Source organism: Solea senegalensis, linkage group LG11 (assembly GCF_019176455.1).
Source record: "Solea senegalensis isolate Sse05_10M linkage group LG11, IFAPA_SoseM_1, whole genome shotgun sequence".
In the NCBI taxonomy this organism is placed as follows: domain Eukaryota; kingdom Metazoa; phylum Chordata; class Actinopteri; order Pleuronectiformes; family Soleidae; genus Solea; species Solea senegalensis.
In genome coordinates, this window is record NC_058031.1 from 17,201,813 (window position 1) to 17,229,525 (window position 27,713).

The window sequence follows — 27,713 nt, forward strand, 5'->3', positions numbered from 1 at the left end:
GTGCGCATATGTCAGGTTTATTACCTCTGCCATGAAAGTTGTGTTTTTGGTCTCGCGTGTCTGTCTGCGAGTAGCGTAAATGACATATTTGGGGTGAATATTTCCAGGGTTGGTGTGTTAGATTATAGTGGCGATAAAGATCTGGATTCATAACGAAATAACACAAAAGAACAATGGTTACTCTTGTGCGATTTGGTCGCCGTGGTAGACGTTTGTGTTGTGAATGCTTTCTCTCATCTTAGACTTCATGTACTTTTCTTTGTACACTGAGCTAAACATAGGCTTTATAATCTATGTGATTGGTACATTCCAGCAGCCTCCCCCCGAGTCATTTTACAAAGAGTGTAAAGGCAGAGTAGGTTTGCAGCATTACCACATTCCTCCTGTGTGTCCTTTTATTTTGTCATAGACACTCAAGTCTGTCTGTCCGTCTGTCTGTGAGTCTGTCTGTCTGTCTTTCTGGCAAATTCATATGTGAAAGTTGAAAAAAAGATTCTCTGACAAAGTCCTTGAAGCCCGTAGTTAGTTTAGAGGTGGAAAAGTTATATGTAAGTCAGTGGTGTTTGTGTTTTGTGACCCTGAGATGTCCCTCAGTTACCATGTAACGTGTATAGATTTGTATTTGTTGTGTGAAGTCTTACCCTTTACTGAGGTCACGTCAGTCACATGTGTTGTTGCTTTCATGTTTCGGTCATTTCAGACAGAGGTGTTTGAAGCTGATTGCTTCTTACGTGATCTCACTTTCTATAACGATCGGCGATACATACACAGGCGGCATGATGTGGGTGGCTGCTTCCGTACATGCAGTTTTCTTGTGAGTGTTTTTTTTTTTTTTGGAAGGGGGGGGAGGTTGTGAAGGCTGTTCCGCTGTATGTCGGAGTCCCCCCTCTGCGGGGCCCCAGCTCCATCATCAAGGCTTATGTAAGTGTTTGAGCAGCCAGCCCTCCTGCCTGCCTGCCTGCAGCCTCACCATTCAAATTGTTATTGACTGTAGAAAAGCATGCAGAGCAGTTCTCCAGTGGTCAGTCAGTCAGTGACTGAGGCAGTAGATTAAACTGCGGAAAACAGATAGACTTTTTGTTGACTACTTTTTGAAGTGAAGAAGAGGAAGAAGAAGAAGAAGAAGAAGAGAGAAGTGCTTTAGAGAGATTGACAGGGAGTTAGGAACCAATACATAAGAGGAGGAGGACGAAGGGAAGCAGCTCATTTTCTTTGCTCGATAACTATGTTGCTCCTGGACGAGTCAGAGACTTTTTCAGGTAGGTGACACTATCTTCATCCTGAGGCAGGGTTTGAATCCTTGAAGAAAGTACAGTAGCAAAAGAGAGCATATGGAATGGGACCATCGAGATGGGTCGATGGGGTTATTGAGATCTTGAGAAGTCTGATGAGATGATGGACACTTTTGTTATTTTAAGATAAGGAGATGCTGTTCAGCACCACCTTGAGCACACTCTCTCCTGCACCTTTATCTCTCCGCTCCTTTTCTCCCTGCTCCCTCTGTTCTGTTCTGTTCTGTTCTGCTCATCTCATTTTTCTCCCTCCCCATCTCTGAGCCGGTCTCTCTCTCTCTGGTGTTGTCATCTCGGGGCCCACCCCCCTATTGGCTGTTTCTACGGTTACCTAAACCAATGCTGCGGCGTGATTGGTGGATGTGTGTAGGATTGGGCCATGCTGGAAGCGTGCAGGCAGGAAAACATATGGTTCATCAGAACAGTGTGTGCCACCACTGGCTGTCTGCAGAAATGAACGTAAAATGATGGTATTACACCTTCAGTCACGTCCGATCCGTCTTCTAACAGTCTATTTTTACAACATCAAGGATCATGGTAGAACTCTTGACCCTTTAAATCCTGAAAGATGAGATTAAATCCCTATTTGAATGTTTGTAATCGCTCAGATTTTTGCATCTTTTTGCCTTAAAAGTGCAAGTTTGGATGAATGTAACAATAAGGTTTTTAAAGTGCTGATTTAAATTGAGGTGCATGTGTATGTTTATATAATCTTATATGAAGTCGGCTGTAAGGACAAATGTGGTGCAGTCGACTATACGTCAACTGAGGTGTGACTGACGTTTTTATTTAAAAATCGGAATATTTTTCTGACGGATCTGTGTTCACATGGCCCTGGGGTTCCAAAGATCTTCCAAAAAAAAAAAAAACACTGTTTCCTTTAAAGTCCAGTGTTGCAGAGTACAGACACAAAATGAAGACATGTTTCTTCCCCGTGTAGCTGCGTTTTGAAAAGATGTGCCGAGGATCTCTGGATTAAGCAGGCGAGCATTTAGACTGAAATGACCATAATAGTCTGTTGTCTTTTGCTCAGGTTATTCTGCGGTGTCTGTCTGTCACAGTTTTTTCTATATGGAGAAATAAATAACGTTCCCCATTCTCTTAATTATTGGGATTACACTGTGGTTCGCTCGCTGTGAAAAAGACACACTAGATGCCTTGTGTCTGAGTGTGGCAGTGGGAAAAAAAAACCCACACAGCCCTGCCCTGCATGTATACACTCCTGTTAGTACAGTGTGTTCCTGACTGATACACAGTCAAAGAGCTTTTTCATCAGCACCCGTGATGCCATACAAGAGGAGAGATCTTGTTATATAGTCTTTATTTTACACACATGCAGCACTTCATGGTGACTTCACCTTTAATTGGCTTCGGCGTGCCAGGCGGGAACAACCTGTCCTGTTCAGACCGGTGGAGTCTGGCTGCTTTCATAATTCTACAGCACAGAGGATGTCGGCTCCACTGGCCACATGGCTCTCATTTCGGGACTTTAGCGCCTCTTTTCATACCCTGAACTCATTTTCTTTGTTCTCCATCAATGCAAATGCCCTTTTTAGAAACAGAGATTTTTATCTATCTTTTGGTTGTTTTGTCTAACTCTATGCATTTCTCAGTCTTGTATGTATTTCTATGTAAGTGCTGTTTCTAATGCTGTGAGATATACAGTATATTGATATTTTATCCGTTCTGTGACATGATGGTGGTTTTAAAGGCTCATTTTGTGGCATTTAGTCAAATAGCAAGAGTTAATAGTCCTGATTATTTGTATTACAGCAGAATTTGAACCACATCCACATTGGTCTTTCATTTCTTCCACCTGCAATTATCATTTATGTAACTATAAGAAGCCAAACAAAGGGACAGAACCTGAATAATAACCAAGTTCATGTTCCCATGATTGTCTGACAAGTGCAATATCACTTTTATTTAAAGCTTCAGCATTGTTCTTCATCACCTAATTATTATTATTACTTTTTTAAATTGTCTTAATAATGACACCAATCATGTTGACATTATATCCTTTGGTTCATATTGATAGAGAAGAGTGTTGTGGGCTGTTGCAGTCATCCAAACAGAGAAGTTCATCAATGGCAAAATGACTTGTACGACTTTTAATAACCAACAACGATGGTGTTTGGCTCAACTTCTCCTGTGTGGTTGTTTCCAGTCGTTCAAACACATATTTGCGCCCTTTTGGCTTCTGCTGCTTCGAGTGTGCTCATCTTGCAGAGAACGCCGGTTAAAAGCTCTTTATTTGACCCGCTTGACATTGAATCACGTACCTGATGGGAAGGCGTGTTGTACGCTATGCTATTAATTTCAACGTTTGAAAGAACCGCACGGAGAATAGAGTTCGTTATCCTGTCTCGTTCATGAGCCTGTGTGCTGCGTTCACTGTCCACCGTCATAAATATGAGGGCGTTCATTTATCAGTTTCTACTTATTAGCACTTATTTTTAAGTAATTCAACACTTTTCAAAGACCCACATTGTCAGAGATCAAATATACTACCCATAACTATGTTTGTATAAGTGTAGAATTGCTTTAAATAAAAAAAGTTTTTTTTAGCTTTAGAGTTAACCTTTTCTATATTTAAGGTGCTTTGCTTATGGAGAGGCCGCCATTTTGTGCCACTGTTTTTCTCCAGTGGCCTGAAATAAACCAGGCAGAATGTGTGTGTTTCACATTTGAATTGCTCTGTACGTAAATTAAGAAGAAAGACGTCCTGTTTGTTGCAATCTCACCATTAGATGTCACTAATTCTTTTAGATAGATAATAATGCATTTGTTGCAATTTGATAATGCAACAACAGACGCAGACTCAGTAAAACAACAGCAAAGTTGTTCTGTCGATGTTCTGTCTTCTGCCAACAAGGGTTTATGTAACAGGCTGTGGTATGATCAGCCTAACGTGTGTGTGTGCGCGTGTGTGTGCGCGTGTGTGTGCGGGTCTCCTCCTCCTCCTCCTCCTGCTCAGCAGCAGTGACACACTGGCCTAGTAACAGCCCTTTTCCACACCCCTCCACTGCTCTCTCTCTCTCTCTCTCTCTCTCTCTCTCTCTGCTGTCTTAGTCGTGACCTCTCCGTGTTTTTTCGTGTTTCTCTCTCACACCCATTTCACACTCACGCACACACAGGCCAATGGCATGAGGGTTTTATAACTCACCTGCTTCGCTCTAATAAAGCAGCCTTAATAACTCATTCAGGGCACTGTTATATAAGAGGTGTGTGTGTGTGTGTGTGTGTGTGTGTGTCGTGTTGAGAGCTGCTGTAGTCTTGAGATCATTCCTTTCTCACTTATGTAAAGTGATGTAACCCAGTTGTTGAAAACTACCGCTGTTTTTCTTTTCTTATTCTGTTTTTTTTTCTTTTAACAGTTAAGTCCTGCAAAACAAAACAAACGACTGTTGTCAAGTGTGTGTTTGACCTCATTCGACCCTTTTCTTCACTCACACAAGCATCTGACCCGAGTAAATAAAGTGCAGGACGTTCCTGAGAAGCAATCTCTCATCACCGTCATCATTCCGCAGTACAAACAACTTTGAACACGCAAATAGCTTGGAACAAACAACACGTCAACGCGCTACTAAAAGACGTGACAAACGCTTGTCACTCACTACGTAATGAACTGCGGGAACATTTCTAATCGAAACGACATATCTTATCAGTAATTTTTCAGTTAATTATTACAATTGTTTTACATTGAATGGCTTACCTATGGCCTGGCTATTATCACTGACGTCACATATAACTCAAATCAGTTATTAAATTGTTCAGGTTGACTCTGGCAGCTGATTATCGACGTTTTTCAAGCAGACATGTCAAATATTCACCGATGTCTTCTTCTCAAACGTTGGAATTGGTGTTTAATTTTTTTTTTTTTTTTATTTATAAACCAATCTTCCGATCTTAAGGAAACCTTGAACATTTTCTGTGACACTAACAGGAGATTTAGTCCACACATGTAGACACACAGGAAAGTTAAGTATCAATGATTTTACTTTCACTTGTTTGTTTGGTTGTTTTTTACCAGTCCGATTGACGTCTTGTTCCGTGTGCGTGTCATGTGTCGTCCGTCAACTTGAGTCACTCCTGTCATTGTTCTTGTTGCTGGAATTTGGAAAACAGTTATAAAACCAAAGGAACAGCGTGAACTCAAGTCCGGACAATAACAACACACACACACACACACACACACACACATAGTCACGTGTTGGTGCTTGTGTTCAAACATACACACCCGAGTCAGGCACACACCAGGGCATGAGCCACATTTGAGTTTACAAATAGCAAACTCTCAATCTTCTTTAAACGCCTATATTCTGCTCTTGCTATTTTGTTCTGTCGCAGTCTGTGTGTGTGTGTGTGTGTGTGTGTGTGTGTGTGTGTGTGTGTGTGTGTGTGTGTGTGTGTGTGTGTGTGTGTGTGTGTGTGTGTGTGTGTGTGTGTGTGTGTGTGTGTGTGTGTGTGTGTGTTGGCTGGGTTCTTGAGAGCGTGTTGTGTAACAGCCAGAGGGCAGTACATAAGCGTCCCCTCGTCTGATAGCTGTGTGCTTGTGTGTGTGTTGTGTGTGTGTGTGTGTGTGTGTGTGTGTGTGTGTGTGAGATAATGGCTCTCTAACTAAATCAGGTGGTCTTATTGGGCCCAGAAACCTCTTGTGCTCTTAGAGAGACGAAGAGCCTCGCCGTGTGTTGAGTGTGCTGCGAGTGCAAGACCAATTCATCCCACTTTTTACCGTGGCGATATTTTGACGTCCCATTTTGTTACTTTCCACACAAACACCTGCTGATCCAGACACCACGGGGTAGTTGTTTTGAAATTTCCGATGCCTACATGTGTTACATTATAAAGCGCCACATGTGTCGCGTACGTACCTCAGTCATATTCTTCTTCTTTGTCAGTCATTCAAATGGGAATTAAAAAAATCTATTTATAAGCAGTTGAGTGAATCGGCCACAGTCCAAGATTATATCATGTTTAGTTATTATGATCTGCCAAGCTCTACATAGCTGTTTTTTAACTCTGGGGAAATCCAGCTTTACATTTGGATCTATATTTGTTGTGGATATTTTTGCAGTGAGTAGCTCTGCGTCTCTCGGGTTCCTCCGAAAAACCGAAGTGCAACTGTAATTTATTTAGGGGCTTTGCCCTGATTCTGTCAATATATATTCATATGAATTTCTATGTCTAAAATGTTAAAAAGAAATGGGTTTCAATGCAAAATAACAAACTCCCTTATGAAATACCTGCATGTGTTTGACATTATATTATTAATTATAGGGTCACTGATCACCGATAACATGGCATCTGTCCTTGTGCTGGCATTTCAGTCAGTTTTGTTTTTAAAACAACTTGTTGAATAATAACAAGATAGGCAATTTATTCATGGTTTGCAGAGGAAGGAGTGTAACATTTACAAGAAATATCTATCTGATAATCTCAACGTGGTTCTAGATCAAATGTTTTAATGAATCGTTTCTGCACTGTGTTGCCGCTAACACTGTGTCCCTTTCCCTGGCTACTTCCTGGAAACCCCATTAGTGTTGAATAAACACACTGAATGTGTCCCTGTGTGCAGAGAGACGCATTGTAGTAAATAGCGCCGTCATCTGTAATCTGCTTACGTAGATGGCATTTACAGGACCAGAGAGCATGAACCGATTATTAATGTGTTTGCTCTTATTTTTATCACACAAAGGTCAGTGATTCACAGAGAGGGTGAGCCGGCACAGGACACAGAGAGAAAGTTAAGACGCTAAACAGATGCCGCTGTTTTTGAGGGAAGCCACGAGGAGGAAAAACATATAAACACAAACAGTGGATCCCACGTAAGGGGAAATAAGGAACCATATAGAGGTTGCAAAGTATTTAAGCTCATAACATCTCATATTTTAGGAGTGTGTGTGTGTAAATTCAGGATTAATGGAAGCCTAAATGTCACGCAGGTATTAGGTTTGTGTGGGAAAGAAAGCTTCACCGTGCAATTATCTAACGCCAGCTTTGCTGCAGGCCATGACCCAAAAACAGGTCTCTGACATTTTCACCGAGATCCCACATAGCAGAAACAAAATCCACTCAAGTTTCTTTGGCTTTAAACCGAACAAAAAAAGAGCATTGTATTGACGGCAGGTAAAGGGCACATTCATGTCTATTTCAACTGATGAAGCAATCTTCCAAAAACACAAAATCCATATTTTTTCCCTCTACCGTATTCCCAATGGTCAAAAATGATGGATCCCGAGTTTAAACACCTCTTGAAATGCGTTTAATCGTCCATCCCTGGGTCAAATGCACGCAGGTTTTTTTCAGCATCACTTGCATTGACATAAGACCACAACACTGGCACAACACTTGAATGTTGAACACTTATGAGCCAATTGTTATTATTGAACTACGATGATACATCTGTCATATCTACGTCTTTATCAGAATTGCAATCAGTTTTTTTTCCTCTAATTGTTCAGCCCTATGTAACACTATGTGGAAAATGTAACCTCACCCATGCAATTGACATGCCATCGCGTAACAGACTCTTGTGTTCCTCATTGCTGTCTTATATAAACACTCAATGCACTGCATGCACAGTTGTTGCCTAACCCTTGTGGTTGCAGACGGCATTTTTCTCAAAGCGCCCAAATCCCCCGGACACACTGGCTATTATTTTGTTCCCGACGGTTACTGTGGAGAGCCACATACTGTACATCCTCTCATGTTCATGTGAGGACAAGTGAGTCGCAGACCTCCAGGGGATTCATAAAAAAAAAGGAAAACTAGCGGCTTAGAAAATTAGCTGTGGCTGCCATTAACTCACTGACGGCGGATGATTCAGCATTTTTCAAACACACTCTCACTTCCTGGCCTGCTCTTATGGGTTCAGACGTGACTGGAGTTCAAGGATGCTTTTTGGGAGATTATAGTGTTTACATTAATGGACTTTGTCTGATCAGTTTTATGATGTCGGGATTATCACTCAGTCGTCAGCAATAATAGTAACATAAAGCCTTGTTTAGTGGTGTGGACCCACTCATCGTACAGTTTATAACCTCCCAACTCTCTCCCATTTCAAAATTCACATTATTAATCAATCCGTACACCCTTAATGTGATATTTGAAATGCTCTTTTCGCTCAGATTGCCTCTCCTCCGTCTCTGGCAGTGACAGTACATGTGAGCTTTTGCCCACTGACTGTGCAGCAGCATGACATATCCAACTCGTACATGGATCTTGAATTTCACAGAGAGTTTGCTGAAGACAAAGTATAGTAAGGCAACTGTATTTTGTCTGGAGGAGGACATTTTGTCTTCACGTACGGTCACTTGTGTGGGGATGGTTTGCAATTTTATGCGCTTTCCAGATAGAGCTTGTTTAATTTGTATTTGTGCTACTTGGGTATTAAGTTTGTGAGTTGATGAAGAGATGTCAACTAATCCCTTTTAACTCAATCCAGAAAATAGAATGTATGTGACTCAGCTCTTCAATGTTTGGTCGTTGGCGGCTGGTCAAGCGTCTGGATTGAGTTAGTTATTGTGACCGGTCTGCAAATAGCCTCTTTATACCACTACATTCAGACAGACAATCATGTGCAGAGTAAGGTCATCAGTTTAGTTTTACCTGTGCAACAAGGAACAGGAAACATAAATATCAAAATGATTTAAAAAGATGACATAACACATACTAAAATGTTGTTGTTTTTCATGTAACACTCTCGCTTTCTCTCTTTGGTAAATCATTTCTGGATTTGTCATCTGCTGGACAGGAAGAAGTGGCTCTGGTTCGGTTTCCCAGAATCTGTGTGTGTGTGTGTACTTGTTTATGTCACCACCGTGTTCTTTTTTGTGTGTGTTGCTCTGGAAAAGTTACATAACTGTTTTGTAAGGTAGAGTTTAAGGGAGTCAAGGTACGAACTTGGAGGAAAATTAGAGGATGATGAGGTGATTGGGTGAATGTTTCTTTTAATCTGTGACTTAACAGAAGAAAACCTATTTGCTGAGCTTGTTGCCAATGTTGAGACACGTACTCTCTTCAGGCTACAGATATTGCATTGGGTCAAGTTTCTCTATTGAGTGTCACTTAAAAGTTCAAAATGTGAAAAGGGATCAAAGCTAAGGTTCTGGTGATAGTTAAGGTCAGGGATGATGCTTTGTGTAGGCCGCACAAATGAATGTAAGTCAATGCCGAGTCCCAAGAAGAATAGCTGCTCAAACCTGTGTGTGTGTGTGTGTCACTGTTTGTGTCCTGTCTTGTGTAAGCCGTCCATATTTATGATCCAGCTCTTACATAAGCCTCAGATCTAGTTCACTGTGTCTGTGTGAGAGCAACTGAGAGAACGAGGAGGAGCAGGAGAGAGGTGAAAGAAAAATCAAGGCAGAAAAAGGGTAAAGTGTGTGCAAAAAAACATTGAGGAATAGAAATAAGATGAGCAGAACAAAGTGAAAGGTGGGACATCGGGGTATGAAAGCTGCAGCAGCTAGAATGAGTCAAACCAGTATGATGGAAGTTTCCATTTCAAACACTGTAAGCAGGCCTGATGAAAGAGGTTGAGTCAACAATACAAAGTCAAGTCCTTGTAAGACACGTCACAGTGGTGACATTGGTAATAATGCAACGTCCTTCAGAACACACAGAGTACGGACGGTGCCGCATGTGGTCTTTCAGTGTGAATGTAGCCTAATCACGAGCATTCTGCACCACACACTATATACTGTATACTGTATGCTGCACTGCCCGATTAGTGGCATTTTCTTGGAAAACGTAACATGCAGAGACTTGGTGTGTGGCTTATAACGATGGCATGAGACTGCTCCTTAAATTGCCAAGATGGAGCAGTGCCAGTCAATGGTTTGTCCGTAAGCCATGTGAACACAAACAGAACAAAGAACAAATCATGATGGAAACATAATACAGTCCTAATCCTGTTACACTGGCTGCATGAGTGAATGGGAGGATCTGCCTTTTTGACCTGGGATTGTTCTATTTGGCCAATGATAGAATTATGTAGTTTGTGCCGTCCTGATTCCTGACAGTTCACGGGACATCTGTCCGTTAACAGAATTTCAGTGTGTCAGTTTGAATTCGTAAAGGGTTCCGTCACTGACTAGATTTTTCAAGGTTGCCTCTGCTTTTGTGCCCTTCGTCTTTAAAATTAACCGACAACTATTTTGACAATCAATAATCGTTTTTAAGCTTTTGTCATGATTAAAACAAGATTTCTGATTGTTCTTAAGCTTCTTAAATGTGAATATTTTCTTCATTTCTTTGCTCTGGATAACACAGAAATCATTTTTGTGGACAAAACAAGTCATTTAAGAACATCATCATTTCCAGGTTTGAAGAACACCGATCAACATTTTTTAAGGTTTTTTGATATTTTATGGACCAAACGATTAATTGAGAAAATAATCGACAGATTAATCAATTATGAAAATAAGTTGCAGCTTTAACTAATACGAAGACCATGCCGTTAGATAACCAGCCAGTTATGCAACAGCATTAGCACATACTGTAGCAGCAAACTCAATAAAACCCACTTTCAATACAAATCAAACTAATAACGTCCTAATTTGTGTTTGGTTGCTTCTTCTCTCCCTGTCGTCCTCCCACAGACCAGTCCCACAGCGCCCCCTTCAGCTCTGAGAATGAGTCTCAGGGAGGCAACCCCGCTGTGTGGCAGTGTGCTCCTCCCCCATCTACCTCACCCTCGGGGGACACGCCAGCTCATCCTCCCCATTACCAGCCAGCGTCCAGACCCCGCGCTGAGCCGGCCAGCCAAAGGCCCTCCCCTCCGTCTGCCTCTGCCCTTACAGGAACCAAGAGCAGAAGCTCCAAACCAGCACACATGAGACGCAACATCAGGTACTGAACTCGTACTGAACTGTCACATCCATCCTATACATGAGGGTCACTCCCAACTAACACTGGGCGAAGAAAGGCAAGCTACACAGCACAGGTCGCCAGTCCATTGCAGGGTCAACATACATGCTCACTCACACCTATGGTTAATGCAGGGTCCAGTTACCTAACCTTGTCGCAATCTGCACGTTTTTCGGACTGTGGGAGGAAGCCAGGCCACCCATACGTGTCCCTCTTGGTCTCTCGTTTTGTCTCCACACTGTGTTTATCATAGGTCCCCTAGGTTCATCTCAACGTCTGCTTTATCTGTTGCCCCTGGAAGCAACATGAACCAGCGCTGTGACACTGAAACGAGAGTTAATTTGACGCTACATCTAAGTGATGAGCTGAAAGTGGCCGCTATCCAGAAATCTCTAGTTTCACACCTTTGAAGCAGATGTCACACAACACCCAGAGCAATTTGATTCCCTTTACTGATTAACTCAGCTTTAAAGAAAGCGCCGTCATAACTAACTCATCAACTCGGTGTGTTTTCAGAGAAAACCTCCTGTTTCCAAATTCTTTAAAGAGTCCTGTGACAATTTGTAAAACCAAACTTTTTTCTGTATCCGTGTAGGAAGATACTGAGGGAGCATCAGTTGGAGGCAGTGACCAAAGCCGTCCAGCAGGAGGAGCTGGAAAGGAGGCGACGTCTGGACCAACAGAGAAACCAAGATTTTCCAGTACCACTGCTGCCTGAATACACGACTGGTGAGAACGTGCCTCCCGATCTAAATGCCCCATAATTAAAACTGGTCAAGTGCACACAGACCCTTAAACATGTGACATCGTGACGTAGACCTGGTTCGAGCTGGCGTGAGCCGACGTCCATATTGATAAATGCCGATCTTTTGCGTAGAAATGAGCGTACAACATTCACCGTCTTAACCTGTTTTGCGTCATTTCTCTTTCTCCCTCCCTCCAGGAGAAGTGACCAAACACGCGTGTTCGTCATCAGCGTCGTCGGCATCACAGCAAGAAGTGAAGTCAGCCAGACAGGAAGTGATCACCCTGAACGCCAACAGCACTGGCATCAAGGAAAATGAGACCAGCGTAGACGTTAGTGCGACAACAGAGCCTGGACCTAAAACAGGTGAGGCACACAGAAAAATCCTTTCTTGAACTATTTACATTTTTTTTAAATACATTTACAGTTTGACACACAGAGGAAGTAGCTGGGTTTAGAAAAAAATATCCTTGAAAAGAACCAGGGTATGGATATATTTAAAGATATATTTAAAGATATTGCAGCGAGGGAAACGCTGTGCTTATTCAGGGACAGGTATACGGGTCTATGTAATACCAAAATAAAAAAGAAATATGCATTTTCTTTTTTCCACTTGATGTTAATGAGTTAAAAAGTGCAGGTGTCTGGCTCAGTTTGCCCTTTGACATTTTCATGATTGTATCAGTGGGCGAGTGAGTCAGATTGCTGTGGGAGGTGATGAAAGCAGAGACGGACATGGAGTTCTGAAGTAGATTCATTAAGCACCGGTTGTTTTTTTTTAGCCGTCTGCATTGCTGGCCAATGCTTCAAGTAGCTGCATGCTAATGCCGAATGGGCATGCACACTGGCCTTTATTTCTGAAATGGCTGTGTTTATGTGTGTGTATGATTATTCATGCTGTAGTTATTTTAAAGTCCATGAATGACCTAAGCACAGCATGACCTTTTGAAATACTTTTTTTTGTAAGCACTTTTTATTCTTTTTCTCGTGGCTCACCTGCAGTACCTTTTCAGCCCACCAGGTGTAACCACGGTCCACACGAGTCTACAGTTTGTATAGAATTTCATGAGAAGCATGTTTTCCCTGCAGTTGACCGTCATTCTAACTGCACGCACTCGCACCGTGGAGCTAATCATGAATCGAAACTGCTGCTTGAACATAAACTCCAACACTTAACCTAAGGGCACATCTGGATTTCAGGGACGGATTTCTATATGAAAGGGAAATAACACTAATAACAACAGTTCCAGTAGTTTGCCAGAACTCGCTTTGCCAGAACTCGCTTTGCCAGACGCTTCAGTCTGTTTGAGCTTAAGTGAAGCAGTCTTTAATACCCTCATGACAGGCGTGAATTACTCACACTGTTTCCAATTGCTATTGGAGCCTGAAGGTCTGAAGAGTTATTAGCTCATTAAAAGATGAAATATCGAATTATCTCGAATTTCTGATCAAATTAGAGGAGGGGGAAAAAAACCAGCCCATGGTTTCTTCACTTCAAAGCCGCAGCATAACTTCTGTGTCAGTATTTCTTCTCTCCTCTCAGAACTGTGGACACAGGGAGGGTTTTATACTAAGTCTTGTTTCCACTATGTTATCGTCCAGAGTGTAAAAACAAAAAAAATATATACTGGATCCAAAACCGTGTGAAGTAGTTCCCTTTTATCAGTTCTGTTTTTCATGTATGGGTACATATTATTGTACACAATTGTTCTGGTATTTGTTAACTCTTTTGGGCTTTTTTTTTTACATAAACACTGACCTTGTCAGGACCTGTAGTCCTCATGGAGACCAAAACCTGCTCTTAAAGAGGCTGACCCTCATTCTGAGGAATTGGTTAGGGTTAAGGGTTAAGGGTTAAGTTAGGGTCTAAGATGTGGTTAGGTTAAGGTTAGGCATGGACTGGACTAGGGTTAGGGTTAAGGTTAGGGATAACACTTTTGGCGATTTTTCCACTACCCAGCCCCAGCACAGCACAACTTTTTTTGCTTTTCCATTAGCAATAGTACCTGGTACCTGGAGGAAGTACTGAACAAATCTTTTTGAATTAACTGATTCTATTGATTCACTTACACTGAAAACAACTGCTTTATAAGTCACTAGTCACTAGTTTGTGTGCGTCACGTATAAAACAAAGTCACTGCAGTTTCATGCGGCCGTGCTGTGATGACCTCACCCACGTTAAAGGGGTATTATAATGGCGTGCCGTGCTGTGCTGGTACCATGTAGTGAAAAAGCGCTGTTTAGACTATCCAAATGGAAGACAGTGCAGTGTGTGTGTGTGTGTGTGTGGGTAGAGAGTTTTCATTTCAGAATATTTAAAACCTTCACAGGGTACATCGTGTTCTGTTTCCTTATGGCCAGGACATGCATGCGCACACACACACACACACAGCCACTGAAACACACTTAAAAACACTCAGTGATAAACATGTGTCAGCATGAAAAGTGAAAATTGTACATAGCATGTAGATTTAGGGTCTAGGAAAGACGAAAGCAAATGGAGGGAGAAGAGAGAGATGAAAGGAAACAGTCTGTGGAGCAATAAAGCTGTGGCTAATCCTGGTTATGAGCCAGAACACACACTTATATATACGCACTCACATAACTAACCCACGGACACACGCTCACACACCATAATGGCACAGTGGCATTTTTAGTTGGGGTTGCATAACTGGTCCCCCATCCCACCCCCCTGCTCTAATCCTACTTGTATAACTGGGCATTCACTGCAGTTATATAAGCTCTCACACACACACACACACACACAGTAACATACTGACACACACACTTCCATCGTGCCTTTGCAGTTTGCCAGCTTGTGTAACTTTGAACACTTTATATCACTGACTTTAAAGTCCTTTTTTATCAGATAAGTTTGTAATTAACACATGAACCGCTTATGATAAATTAGTAACGGTTTAAAAAGGTAATTGCCTTTCATAAATACTCACTGATAGGTGTGTCACACCCACAAGTGTCCCGCACTTTTTCATATTATTAATCAATTACTCACTTAATTTCTGTCCATTTTATAATGTATAATTTTGTTTTTAGAGTGACATTAAAAACAAAATTGACCAGGGACTTCCAATGAAAAATAACATTTATCTTCCCTGTTTGGCTCAACCACTAAATAAATAATTTAGTTAAGCCTAAAAACGGGGGAAATAAACATTTATATCATATATAATATATGAAAAATTTAAGAAAATATTCCGTGTTTATGTCATTTTATAATGTCTTCTCTGTTAAGGTTTTTATTTCCCTTTTTGAAAACCTTTAAGCGTCCCCTTTGCTGTCCACCTTTCCTCATTCCTCATCTCCTGCTGTCCTGTGCAGATGTGATCGATCTGAGCTCGGGCGAGGACGACGCCATCACCCACATCGGCAGCGACTCAACCGTCGAGGAAGAGGAGAGCGAGTCGAGCGGCATACATGCCAACGACGTCCTCAACACACCCGACAAACAGGGCCGAGTGTTGGTAAACTTGAACCATTCAGCGGCGGAACCTGACATTTTCCTGTCGCCTCACCTGGCACGAGCCGTCAAACCTCACCAGGTATTTATGACATTTTTGAGTTTTATCACAACATCATTCCTTGCTTTGCCTTAGTTTTAATAAACCACATACCCTCTCTTCTTTCTGCCATCTCTAACACCCTTTTCACAAATCTTTCCATCATTTGTCCTCCTAAATTGTAATTTCACTTTATTCTTTCTATCAAATTTGCTTTTCTTTGTTGTCACCACGCCATCGCCTTTCTCCTGGATTGCCGCCTTGTTTTCCTGCTTTGAACCTCTCTTTTATCTTCCTCCCATAACCTTCTCCTCCACCCCTTCTCTCGGCATCCCTCCCTCAGATCGGCGGAATCCGTTTCCTTTACGACAACGTGGTGGAGTCGGTGGAGCTCTTCAGCGGCAGCAGTGGATTCGGCTGTATCCTGGCTCACAGCATGGGCCTGGGCAAAACACTGCAAGTCATCTCCTTCATCGACGTCCTGTTCAGATACACCCAGGCTCACACTGTGCTGGCCATCGTACCTGTAAGCATCCGTGGTTTAATGCTGAAATAGGAGGAAGGACTGAGTCAAAGCGATGCATATTGTGCTTTCTCAGTTCATTTGCATTCACACAGGTTATGGTGATAGTCTGACTAATATGGGACTTTTAAAACACATGTAATTATGATGAATGCATCGACTTAAACCTGGAGATAATAGAAGAAACCGGTACACAGTAGATGAGACAACAGTGACAAAAACATGGCAAAATCCAGGCTGGTTTACTGATTTACAGTTCCGCTGCCAATAAGGAAGAACGTGTGTTTTTGGCACAATATGTTGGCCATATTTTCTACAAGACTCAAAATGTATGTTTGAATGAATGTGTGAAAAACCATGAACCAATAAGTGAACATTCATTTTTAAGAATGAAGTGTTTGAGCATGTGCATCATCTTTCTTCTCTCTCTTCAACTCAGGTGAACACATTGCAGAACTGGCTGTCAGAGTTCAACACCTGGGTCCCGCCCCCAGAGGTGATACCTCCAGATACTGACCCCAGCCTGATAACCCCCCGCACCTTTAAGGTTCATATCCTCAACGATGAACACAAGTGAGTCACGGGAACATGGTTTTTTTTTATGGCTCCCCTGAAAAGCATGAATGAGTTTATTGACAATCATGTGGCTGCTGTGACATTCATGTAAATCAGTGAGGACAGTTTTCTTCTCAGTTTCTTCTTCTTCTAAAAAAAAAAAAAAGACAGTACTGAACTTGTGACCTGTCTTTCCACTTTATCTCCATCTGGCCTTCTTTTTTTCATTATCAACAGCTGACTTTCTTATTCTGTTGTTTGCGCGCATGTGTGTGCGTGTGTGTCTGGGATTAGAGAGCAAGGATGAAAGAATGCTGTAGTAGCCTTGCTTGATAGTGACACACTGACCTCATTCTCTCTCTTTCTTTGTGTCTTTCTCGCATCAGTGTTGTTCTGCTGCTTTATTGATTTTTGTAAATAGCTGCTCATGTATTATTGTGCACTGCAGTGTAGTGAAAATGGACGTCAAAGGTCAAAGGTCAGGGTCAACGACAATGAGTTTTATCTTAAACCTATGTCGTGTGAAATGATGAAGTTACCATTTATTCAGAAAATGATGTCATGAGTTGTTGTTTTTTCCCTGTTATCTTTAAACCATACGGATCTATAGATCAAACCTGAAGCTTGTGTAGTTTTAAAGGTTTTTTACATTAATAATCTGTAACTTTTGGAATGTCTTAAAATGTATTGAAATATTTGGACACATCAATAAGACAGTAAGACTAGAGACACCATCTAGTATTTAGGGTATAGAGTGTAATCACAGACCATGTCAAAATCTGTCTCTGTCGTCCTCTTTGCCTTTAATATATTATGTTTAATATTTCTCACTCTCATCGCTGAGAAAACAAACAGTCTCAAAATGGCTTAACATTGTTTGTCACAAGGTTTGTTTACTGCGTTGAAATAAATGTTATTTTGTACTGCCTCGGGGCTTTTTCCGATATTGCTTTGGGCACCAAGCTTTTCACAGCAGAAATGATAGAGGGGAGTTTGTTTTCTTCTTCCATTTATCTGGAGCAAATGTTTTCAGAGATTAAAAATACTGTCCAATGTAATGTGAAAACAGCTAAATATTCTCTGTGACGGAGAACCGAGGGAAAAACTTATCCTTTTCTAACTCCGTCCAGAAACACCGCTGCCAGGGCCAAAGTGGTGGAGGACTGGGCAAAGGATGGAGGAGTGCTGCTGATGGGCTACGAGATGTATCGCCTCCTGTCACTGAAGAAGAGCATCGTGGCCGGGCGAAAGAAGAAGAACAAGAAAAGCGCCGCTGTCGTCGACCTGGATGAAGAGGACAGGCAGCAGGAACTGCTCAAAGGTGTGAAGAGATGGGGGGGAGGGGCAAAGAGGCGAAGGGCAAACACAAAGCAACAATTTCACAGGTTTAAAAGCATCACAATGACCTCAACAATCTCCTTCAGGTATCGAGAGAGCCTTAGCTCGACCTGGTCCAGACGTGGTGATCTGTGACGAAGGCCATCGCATCAAGAACTGTCACGCCAGCACGTCGCAGGCTCTGAAGAACATCCAAACTCGCCGCCGAGTGGTGCTGACTGGCTACCCACTCCAGAACAACCTGATTGAGTACTGGTGCATGGTCGATTTTGTCCGACCAGACTTCCTCGGTAAGGAGCAAGAGCTGCGTTTTATTCAAGCCTGTAGTGCGTAGATTTTAGATAGAAAACAACCGTCCATTGCATTCAAACATTTTCAAATGAGTTCACACAATTCTGATGAAGCCAGTCGGCTCCACATAGGGCTGCAAACAAATAATGTTCCATTGTTTCTGTTCACAAAGACCAAAAAGAAATGTCAGCAACAACAAAAGTTGTCCACTGCGGCTTTATTTTGCCAAGATTATAAACTTTTACAACGATCAAAACACTAACTGCAGGTTTTTACACCCTCTATGTATTTCAGGTACACGGCAGGAGTTCAGTAACATGTTTGAGCGTCCCATTCTCAACGGCCAGTGTGTGGACAGCACGTCTCAGGACATCCAGCTGATGAGGTACAGGAGTCACGTCCTGCACAGCCTGCTCGAGGGCTTTGTACAAAGGTGAGACATCTGCTTTTATAAAACCCCAAAATCACTGTCCAAAGAAATCAAAACTCAGCTCCCCTGAACTGTTTCCACATAATCTACTGTAACTTGTCCCCATTCCAGACGAGGCCACGATGTCCTGAAGGACCAGCTGCCCCCTAAGAAGGAGCACGTTATGCTGGTGCGTCTGTCTCCTCTGCAGAGGGCGCTCTACACAGAGTTCATGAACCGCTTTAGAGAGGCGGGAAACACTGGCTGGCTCAGCCTCAACCCACTGAAGGCTTTCTGTGTCTGCTGCAAGGTGAGAAGTAGGACGTGTGTGTGCAACTCGAGCTTTTTGTTTGATATTCATTTATTTAAAGCTGCAGTGCATACGTTCTGTTGATCTTTCCATTCTGCCTGTTTGGTCTTGGCTAACAGACTCAATGTAATATTAATCACACGAAATTGAATCATTGCTATAAAAGTTGCGCACTGCAGTTTAAAATTCTAATGCCAAAATGACACAAAATAAACGAAACCTGCAGTTTTACACGTCTTAAACTCTCTACAACTGTATGTTCTACGTAAGTAAACCTGAAAGCCATTGTGACGATTTGACATCTGTTTTCACGTCGCTTACCTCCTGCTGTTCTTCAGATTTGGAACCATCCAGATGTGCTCTACGAAGCCTTACAGAAGGAGAACTTGGCAAGTGACCAGGACTTGGACCTGGATGACATGACCTCCACTGGACACACCCGATGTCCAACCACACCCAGTCAAAAGTCCAAGCCGCTGGAGAATCCTCTCCCCGCTGGTGGACTGAGTCTCAATCAGCTGCAAGAGAAAGCCAATCAGGTCATCACTTACGAATGGGTATGTAGACAGAGACTGCAATGCACAAAACTCATAGTAGTATTTAAGGGGGTCAAAATGTTGAGGTTCTCTACACTTACTCTCTTTCCCCAAATCTAACTCGAGTTTAACTTAACTGGTGCCATGATTTCTGATTATTATTTTAGCAAGTTTTACTTAATAAATTCCAATTTTAAATCATGCATCACTTGACATACAAATCCTGTGATTTGTGAGGTTGCCGGTCTTTGCTTGTAATGTAACTTTACTTATTTAAGTTGGTTTTAAAGGGTCTTAGTAAAAAGGAACATCTGAACAATTTAACCGTGGATGTAAAGGTATATGTTTAATGGGTAGGTGAGTTTTAACCACCTCTCTTGTCCCCGTGGACAGGCGAAGGACATCATGAGTGACTACAAACCTGGTGTCCTGGAGAACTCCCCCAAGATGGTGATGCTGTTTCACCTCATAGAGGAGAGTGTCAGGAATGGAGACAAGCTGCTCGTCTTCAGGTAAAGGATCAGAATTAAAACAAAAATTGAACTTACCAAAGCATTTATTCAAATAATTGTCCTTTCATTTCATTGTGTTTTACATGAAACCTTTTTCATTTCACCTGCAGTCAGAGTTTGTCCACACTGACAGTGATTGAGGATTTCTTGGCCAAGAGAGCGGTGCCTCTCTCACCAAACATGTCTGGCCGAGATACATCCAACCAGAACTGGGTCCGCAACCTCAACTACTACAGTAAGTACTCACTTATTATGATGAGAGGATGATTTTTTTTTTGTCTCATCTGGTATTTGAGTCATTAAACTCAGACGAAACAGTTAAGTGAACGTTGGTCTTAACGTGTCATTCATCAAACCGGCTTTTCTGTCCACTTTGCTAAACTACTGTTGCATTAAATCTAGTTGTGGCAGTGGTTTGGTTTTCTGCTGGTTCTCCTCTCATTGACTTACTCTAAGTGCTGCCACCTGCTGGTCTTTGACTATAACATTCAAGCTGCTTAAAACCTTGTTTAACTCTGCAATATGTCATGTCCTCAAGGATTGGATGGAAGTACAACAGTGTCGGAGAGAGAGAAACTCATAAACCAATTCAACGACCCATCTAACACGTCAGCGTGGGTCTTCTTGCTGTCAACCAGGTACATTTTCATCTCCGTAGCAACTACTCTAATGTTAGAAAACAAGCGTGTAGTACTGACATTAGAAGGTAACACATTGCTAGTATTTGATGGCACACCTCTTTGCTCCTCAGGGCTGGTTGTCTGGGCGTGAATCTGATCGGGGCGAACCGCGTGGTGGTATTTGACGCCTCGTGGAATCCGTGCCACGATGCCCAGGCTGTGTGCCGAGTTTATCGCTACGGTCAGAGGAAGCCGTGTCACATCTACAGACTCGTGTGTGACTTTACGCTGGAGAAGAAGATCTACGATCGCCAGATCTCCAAACAGGGCATGTCAGGTAAGCTGGTATCTAAAATATATATATATATATATATATATATATATATATGTATGTATGTATATGTATGTATGTATATGTATATATATAGAGCATAATATGGTCAGAAATCACATTTTTCTTGACAGACTGTGTGACTGTGATATGACCTGTAATTGGTACGACTGATCATTTTTGCATCATATTCTTAGAAATTGAATATCTATATCACTTTTGTCAAGAGGCTCCTCTCTGACTGAATAAACTGTCTCAAGTGTTTGCCATAAGCTGTCGAAATCAGCCCTTTAGAGGAGTTTAATTCATGTCTCTTGTGCTCCTCCATGTCCTACCACCTTCCTCTTCTTTCTTCATCAGACCGGGTTGTGGATGACCTGAACCCTGTGCTGACCTTCACCAGGAGGGAGGTGGATTCACTCCTTCACTTTGTGGAAGAGGAACCAGACCCCTCCCAGGTCCTGCTTCAGCCTAAGGACAGTATGGAGAGTGTCCTCAGAAAGGCACTACACCTCTATCCTCACCTTATTACCAAGGTAGATAAACACTGAACCCTATTCTTGCACAACCTACAATGTTTCACCATGTTCTAATGAAGCAGACATCTTAAAACACTGCCTCAGAGACAGTGAATGCTTTCCAAACTAAACTGTCATAGTAGCAACTGAGTTCTGAGACTGAACCTAGATCTATGAAAGCTCAGTCACTGATGTGAACTGTCAACCTAACATGTCACCCTGTCACCCTGCCGTCCAGCAACCGTTCCCCCATGAGTCCCTGCTGATGGACCGTAAGGAGCTGAAGCTGAGCAGGGCTGAGAAGACAGCTGCTAAGAAGGGTTATGAAGCGGAGAAGAGGGCCTCTGTGCCTTACACCCGCCCTTCCTACGCTCACTACTACCCCGCCAGTGACCAGAGCCTCACCAACATCCCTGCCTTCAGCCAGAGAAACTGGTAAGTGACTCACAGCTTCAAAGATTGCCATTATTGAAGTGATGGAATCGACCCTTTCATTGTATACAAACATCACAAGCTTAGCGAGAATGGAACGCAATTGGTATGACCCAGCCCTATCTTCAATTTCAGGGATTTTTCTTTATCTTTTTAACATTTTAACCTAACATTAAGGTTGTGCAAAAGTTGAAAATTAATTAATTTGTTCCAGTAATTTTTTGTTACAACGTGCTTACACAATGGACTAAAATGTAGAGTGATGTAACATAACCTGATTTATTTATTTTTTATAAACTTATTATATTAAAAAATATTCAACTTTGTGCTCAGGCGGCCTCCCCCTCGTACTGAAGAGAAGCCAGTGGCCAGTTTGCGGCCAGTCCAGTCAACCCCAGGTCCCATGATGCCTCGCCAGACGTCTGCAGACTCCAAAACAGGAAACGATTCACCCCAATCCAGCCCCGGAGTGTTCCCAGTTAACTGTCTGCAAAAAGCCGGGGTGATGGTACAGAAGATCGTCACCACTACTGGTAGGTAAACAGCAGTGCATGCATTCAAACGTGCACTGTTTGTGTTTAAGTCCTCAGTTCTTACTTCCCGCTCATTTCTCTTTTACCATTTTCCCTGTAATTCCGGTTTGTCTTATATCAGTTAAACAATAATGTTTATATTCAGTCCTCTTAGAAAAGTATTGGTTTTGTCTCTGTCAGACATCGTGATTCCAGGAACCAACAGTTCGTCTGATGTCCAGGCCAGGATCCCAGCTGGAGAGAGCATCCACATCATTAAGGGCACAAAAGGTAACCAATCACCACACAATGTTACAAAAGCACTTGTTTTTGAATATCTTAGTGTATTAATATTATTACTGAAGAACCATTTAACCATTTAAATGTTATGAAGGTGGTCAGAACAGAGACAATTTCAGCTGCTGACTTCCTTTATCTCTTTCAGGAACTTACATCAGGACATCTGATGGTCGAATCTTTGCCATCAGAGCGGCTAATAAAGCCAAGACTGTAGAGGAGAATACTACAGCACCACCCAAAGGTAGGATGATTCATTTACCAGAGCAAAGCTCCAATAAAAGCACTTAAAATCCTGCTCTTCTTCCTGTTTACATATGGAACCACATTACAATGGCCTTGTTTGGTGAAGAAAATGCCATTGACATTATATTAATATAAACTTGTTTACTTTTACAATTTAATCTTGTGATTAATCCCTTGTTGTTTTTTCCTCTCAGACTTGCAGGCCTCACCTGTTGAGACCTCATCCAATGACAGTGACAGCTGTCGGTCACCTGATAGGAAGGAGCCGGAACCCTCCAAGTCTGTGCCTCGCCCTCTGTCACCTGACAGCCCAGAGATCATCAGCGAGTTGCAGAGCTACACGGGCGGAATGGGAGCCGAAGCCACAGCAGTCTCAGAAGCTCAACCAGAGAGGGCAGCAGAGAGCAACACAAACAACCTGCCTTCCACCAAACTGCTTCAGACCAATGGCAGCAGTTTTCCCACTGGAAACATGAGCCACCATGATGCCTCTGTTACTAATGTAATTCAGCACACCACTGACACCACTGTCGCTCAAGACCTGAGAACAGGCTCCAAGCGTAAAGCCTCCTCTCCATCTTTGGATGAGCAGCCCAGCAAACACCTCTCTGCTGGCAAACACTCCTCAGCCTCTCTGGTCTCACAAGGCTTCCCCTTCACTGGGGGTTATGGCCTGCCGCCACTGGGCCTCAACCCCACCATGCTGAGTGGGCCACTGGGGCACCCACTCTTTGCTGGGGCTGGTTCGCCTTACTTCCAGCCTCCGCACACTCAGCTGGGGGACCACGGTTACAGGTACGCAGATTTGTTCAGCTCGGGGGGAGCCAGCACACCTCCCACCTCTTCTCCCCCGGCCCCATCGACGACGACCACACCTACTGCCATCCCATCTTCCACATCAGTTCAAGCTGCCAGTTTGGTTCCAGGTGCCCTGCCTCCATTCATGCTGAACCCCAACTTGGCTGGCATGGCTGGGATGCTCCCGCCAGGTTTCCCCCTTTCTTACAATCAGTCCCTGGCTAGCCTCTACACGGGGTCAATGCTGCAAGGCGGGCTCCCAGGGCCAGCTGCCACTCCTGGCCCTGCTGGAGCAAGCTTCCTCTCCCAGTATCCTCCCACTGCTGCCTCCAGCTCCACCTCATCTTCCCCTTCCTCTTTCTCCTCCTCTGCACGCTCAGAGGGACACCGGGGTCCTCTTCTGGTGAACGGCAGGAATGTTAGCAGTGCCAGCAGCTCAGAGGACGATGATGATGTAATTGAGGTGAGGGGACAGTGACAGCCAAATGATGAGGTCATTTGAGAATGCCTGATTCAATTTAATAGTAATCACAATATTTGCCAAAATACAGGCTTTGATGGGCCTGTAATGGAGGCTGTGAGGGAAATAGACACATAATTAAACAGAGTGAAGTGATGACAACTGATCCCCTGCTGTGTCTTGGACAAATTGAGTAGAACATTGAACACAGACTGTAGTTAGAGCAACACATTTTGATGCTGAATATCAGAAGATGAAACCGAAGGAAAAAAAAGAAAACTAGAGGATTTGCGCTTCCAAGATTTTTTTGTTTAATTATTACTGGCATTGAGATACCAATCACTGGACTTGTACTGCTGATCGCGGACCTTCAATGACCACAAATGGCCACTAGTTGTCCTGTTGACTTTAGAGATTCTAGTTCTGCAGCTTTGTTAAATGTCAAGACTCTCGCATTATTCAGCTAATTAAATGATACCGTTAGGATGATGTCGCTTTATTAAGAACAAGGTTTGATAATTGAGTTAGCTGGTAGTAACAGTTGTTAAATATCAGTAACTGGATTGCTTTAATTTGTCACTTGTCAAATATTGCTACTGAATATTTCCTAAAACTGCAAAGGTTAATAGATCAAACCGAATGTTGACAAAGCTTTTGGAATTGAGTTAATAATTCACTGCCAGGACAGGAGTATTGTACATTGATGATCTCAAAAAAAAAAAAAGAGGTGTGGGTCATCTTGAATTACTGATGGAGTGTTTAAGGTGTTGACGTGAAAGTCAATTATTGAAACCTTAAAACTCTGATGTAAGAATGTATGCTCAATCAAATGCCTTGAAACCAGGCCTTTTTGAGAAGACTTAGGCATCAGACTTGGGAAGATCTGATTTTTTTCTCTTTTGTGTGCGTGTATTTTCTATTCATGTAATCTTTTATTTTTTAAAGAAAAATGATTGCCTAAAAACAGCCAGGTGAAAGTGAGAAATTACCATTGTATTGTAGTGAGGTGTCCTCCTCCTCCTCGTAGCGGAGGAACAACCAACAGAAAATGCCTTTTTTTCCTCCGTCTCTCTGAATGTGAACTGTGAGAGATGAGAGGTCAAGAGAGACAGACTCTCTGGATCTCAACAACAGTCTTACTGTAGCCTAGCGAAAAACGATGCAAAACACTCACTCAAGCCTATATATGTAGTTTGTACAAACCCCAGAGGAATTCAGCTTGTAGCCCCGAATTTTTTGTTTTTTGCTTGTGTCATCCCTGTGCGTACCTGTGCATCCTAAGGGTTACTAAAGGAATCATTTAAAAGAATAAATAGAAACTTTTGTGGCTTAGTTTGGATGCAGATTTGATCTCGGCTTTATTTTCTTCTTTGTCTCAACTTTTTTTTGCCAGTGTGAAACCAGTCTAATTTATTTTCAGAGACAAAGAGAATGAAAGAAAGAAAGAAAGAAAGATGGTGTAGCTTTGCCAAAAAATGAAAAATGCACAAGCACATTGGCAGCCTCAATTGAAAAATTGGTCTTCAGAGACCAAATAATGCTGTCAGCAAATAAAAAATTCACCACAGCAGCACACTCGCTCTACAATGTCCTCACAACCACAGTCCAGACAGTACATGTATATCCATCTCACTGTATGACCCTGCAGGTTACACTGTACACTGTGCTGCACTGTAAGAGACACAAATCTGTACACATCTGTAAACTGATGGGGAAAACTTGATCATGTGACCAAGTTCCGGTCGGATTAACCATAAACCATTGTTCTGCTGTTCCAACTGATTGCCTCTAATCACATTAACTGATCCGTAATGTTCAGGACTGTCCTTTTTATAGAGAAAATGTTCTCCTACATAATGGCTGCTGGAAGAGCTCTAAGAACCACCAGCTCATTTATCAAAAGCGAATCTCTTTAACAGTGTCAAGCATTTCCTGTACTTTCTCTTCCATGTATTTGTTCTTCATATTGATATTGTTGGTTTACTTAAGTTTAATTTTTGTTCTCCTCTTTTTTCCAATGTTGGAATTTACCAAAATAATTTATTTATTCATGACAGTTGCATATTTATTCATGTTTATTTTTGTACAATTATATTTTTGTCTGCTTTTTATTGCTGTTTTTTTTCTCTTTTGGTTTGTACAATTGTGATGGTCATATGACTATTGTTGTTACCACTGATGGAAATGACGATCTGCTTATGTGACTCAGCAACACGTGAACTTGTGTAGAACTTGCACGAGGACCAACCCACTGGTGTGTTACAGTAAACATAAATATCTTAGACTCACGTCTTTAAGAAGGATTGTTTACAATGACAAATAAAGGACATTAGGGATATAGTGACTTTCAGTGTGCTGAGCGCTGACTCATTAGAGCATCCTCACAGGTTTGAGATACATATCTAAGAGTTTGTGTTTGGAGAATATGAGCCATCTGTGCATGTAAATAAAGCCCATTCACAAGTGATGGGTCAGAAATCAAGGCAATCCTATTACTCATGAACTGTAAAGAAAAATGATATCAAGTGCTTTTCTTTCACTCTGCTGTTGTTGTTGTTGTTCATTTCCATATCATCAGAAATGTCCATCTGTGTCACCATCATGATGGAAAACTGTCTGAGTGAGTTTCCTCAGTGTTGGGTCATCAGCTTTGTGTTTGCTGTGCTGACCAACTGCTCTTCTATTTCACAGCTTTCTACTTGAATTTACATATTTATTTATACAAATCAATTCGGCTTCAAAAGCTGAGCCAACTGTCTGAATTCCATTTTAGTCAAGGAGAAGATTAAAGCTGCTGTCTTTGAGGATTGGCTCCTGTCAAAGCCTATTGTGTGTAGTGTATGGATAATGTGTATGACCTTGGATTACTTTTAAATCCTCTCTTTTCTTTTTGTTTTTTGAAAGTTTGTAAATAAAAAGAAACTGTTCTGAATAACTCGTTCCCTCTTTTCTTTTGTGAATGATGCACATTGTACTTTGTTTTGTCTTTCCCCTCATAAAGGGAAACCAAGTACATGTAAAGTTGAGATCATTTGCACAGAATCACAGTCACTTTTGCTCTCTCAATCACAACTATATGAAATATTAGCACTATATTAGCAGATTTTAATGCACTAATCAAATCAACGTTATCATAAAAAGAAGAGAAAACAGACCACACGATGAGCAAGTACTTGGCGTCAGTGAGAAGAAATATTGCCTTTAAACGGAAAGAAATCTCTGACGGAACCAGACTCAAAGGTGTGCATGTAAAGTTGTAGGGCAACCTTGAGAAGAAACTCATTCTCACTCGCCCCTCCTCCCTATTTAAATCTATACACAATAGAAATATTGCTAGTTGCAACTGTTTTATATTTATGTATATGTATCTGATCTGATTGGCCCCCTCACCAGGTGCTGGTTTACTGGCATTATACATTGAGAAATTGGATTAGTTTCCCATAGACTTCAATTCAAAGGGACGTCTGTTTGCCCCCTGGTGGCTATTTAAAGCATTTATACTTTGGCAAACGTGTCCTCCGGAGAACCAGGCAACGACATCCGCGTTTGTATAAGGCTCTGTGATATAAAGTACACAAAACAGTAGCACGACTGTTGTAA

At 42.1% G+C, this 27,713-nt stretch overlaps 1 protein-coding gene across 3 annotated transcripts in view; it reads left to right on the top strand.

Moving 5' to 3' along the window:
- Nucleotides 1–27,039, top strand: part of LOC122777181 (helicase ARIP4-like) — a 38,822-nt gene extending 11,783 nt beyond the window's left edge. For 2 of the 3 annotated variants that reach the window (XM_044038227.1, XM_044038229.1), the window contains exons 2-22: nucleotides 10,895–11,144; nucleotides 11,758–11,891; nucleotides 12,106–12,273; nucleotides 15,247–15,467; nucleotides 15,769–15,951; nucleotides 16,388–16,521; nucleotides 17,634–17,824; nucleotides 17,928–18,131; nucleotides 18,427–18,565; nucleotides 18,674–18,851; nucleotides 19,190–19,408; nucleotides 19,781–19,899; nucleotides 20,010–20,134; nucleotides 20,438–20,537; nucleotides 20,651–20,856; nucleotides 21,211–21,386; nucleotides 21,607–21,803; nucleotides 22,134–22,333; nucleotides 22,514–22,603; nucleotides 22,758–22,853; nucleotides 23,050–27,039. In XM_044038227.1, the coding sequence (XP_043894162.1) occupies nucleotides 10,895–11,144; nucleotides 11,758–11,891; nucleotides 12,106–12,273; nucleotides 15,247–15,467; nucleotides 15,769–15,951; nucleotides 16,388–16,521; nucleotides 17,634–17,824; nucleotides 17,928–18,131; nucleotides 18,427–18,565; nucleotides 18,674–18,851; nucleotides 19,190–19,408; nucleotides 19,781–19,899; nucleotides 20,010–20,134; nucleotides 20,438–20,537; nucleotides 20,651–20,856; nucleotides 21,211–21,386; nucleotides 21,607–21,803; nucleotides 22,134–22,333; nucleotides 22,514–22,603; nucleotides 22,758–22,853; nucleotides 23,050–24,131 (4,412 nt within the window). In that variant the 3' untranslated portion in view covers nucleotides 24,132–27,039. Of the gene's footprint in view, nucleotides 1–970; nucleotides 1,260–10,894; nucleotides 11,145–11,757; nucleotides 11,892–12,105; nucleotides 12,274–15,246; nucleotides 15,468–15,768; nucleotides 15,952–16,387; nucleotides 16,522–17,633; nucleotides 17,825–17,927; nucleotides 18,132–18,426; nucleotides 18,566–18,673; nucleotides 18,852–19,189; nucleotides 19,409–19,780; nucleotides 19,900–20,009; nucleotides 20,135–20,437; nucleotides 20,538–20,650; nucleotides 20,857–21,210; nucleotides 21,387–21,606; nucleotides 21,804–22,133; nucleotides 22,334–22,513; nucleotides 22,604–22,757; nucleotides 22,854–23,049 lie in introns of those variants that run through there. The other variant, XM_044038228.1, reaches the window with a different exon arrangement.
- Nucleotides 27,040–27,713: the final 674 nt, after the last annotated feature.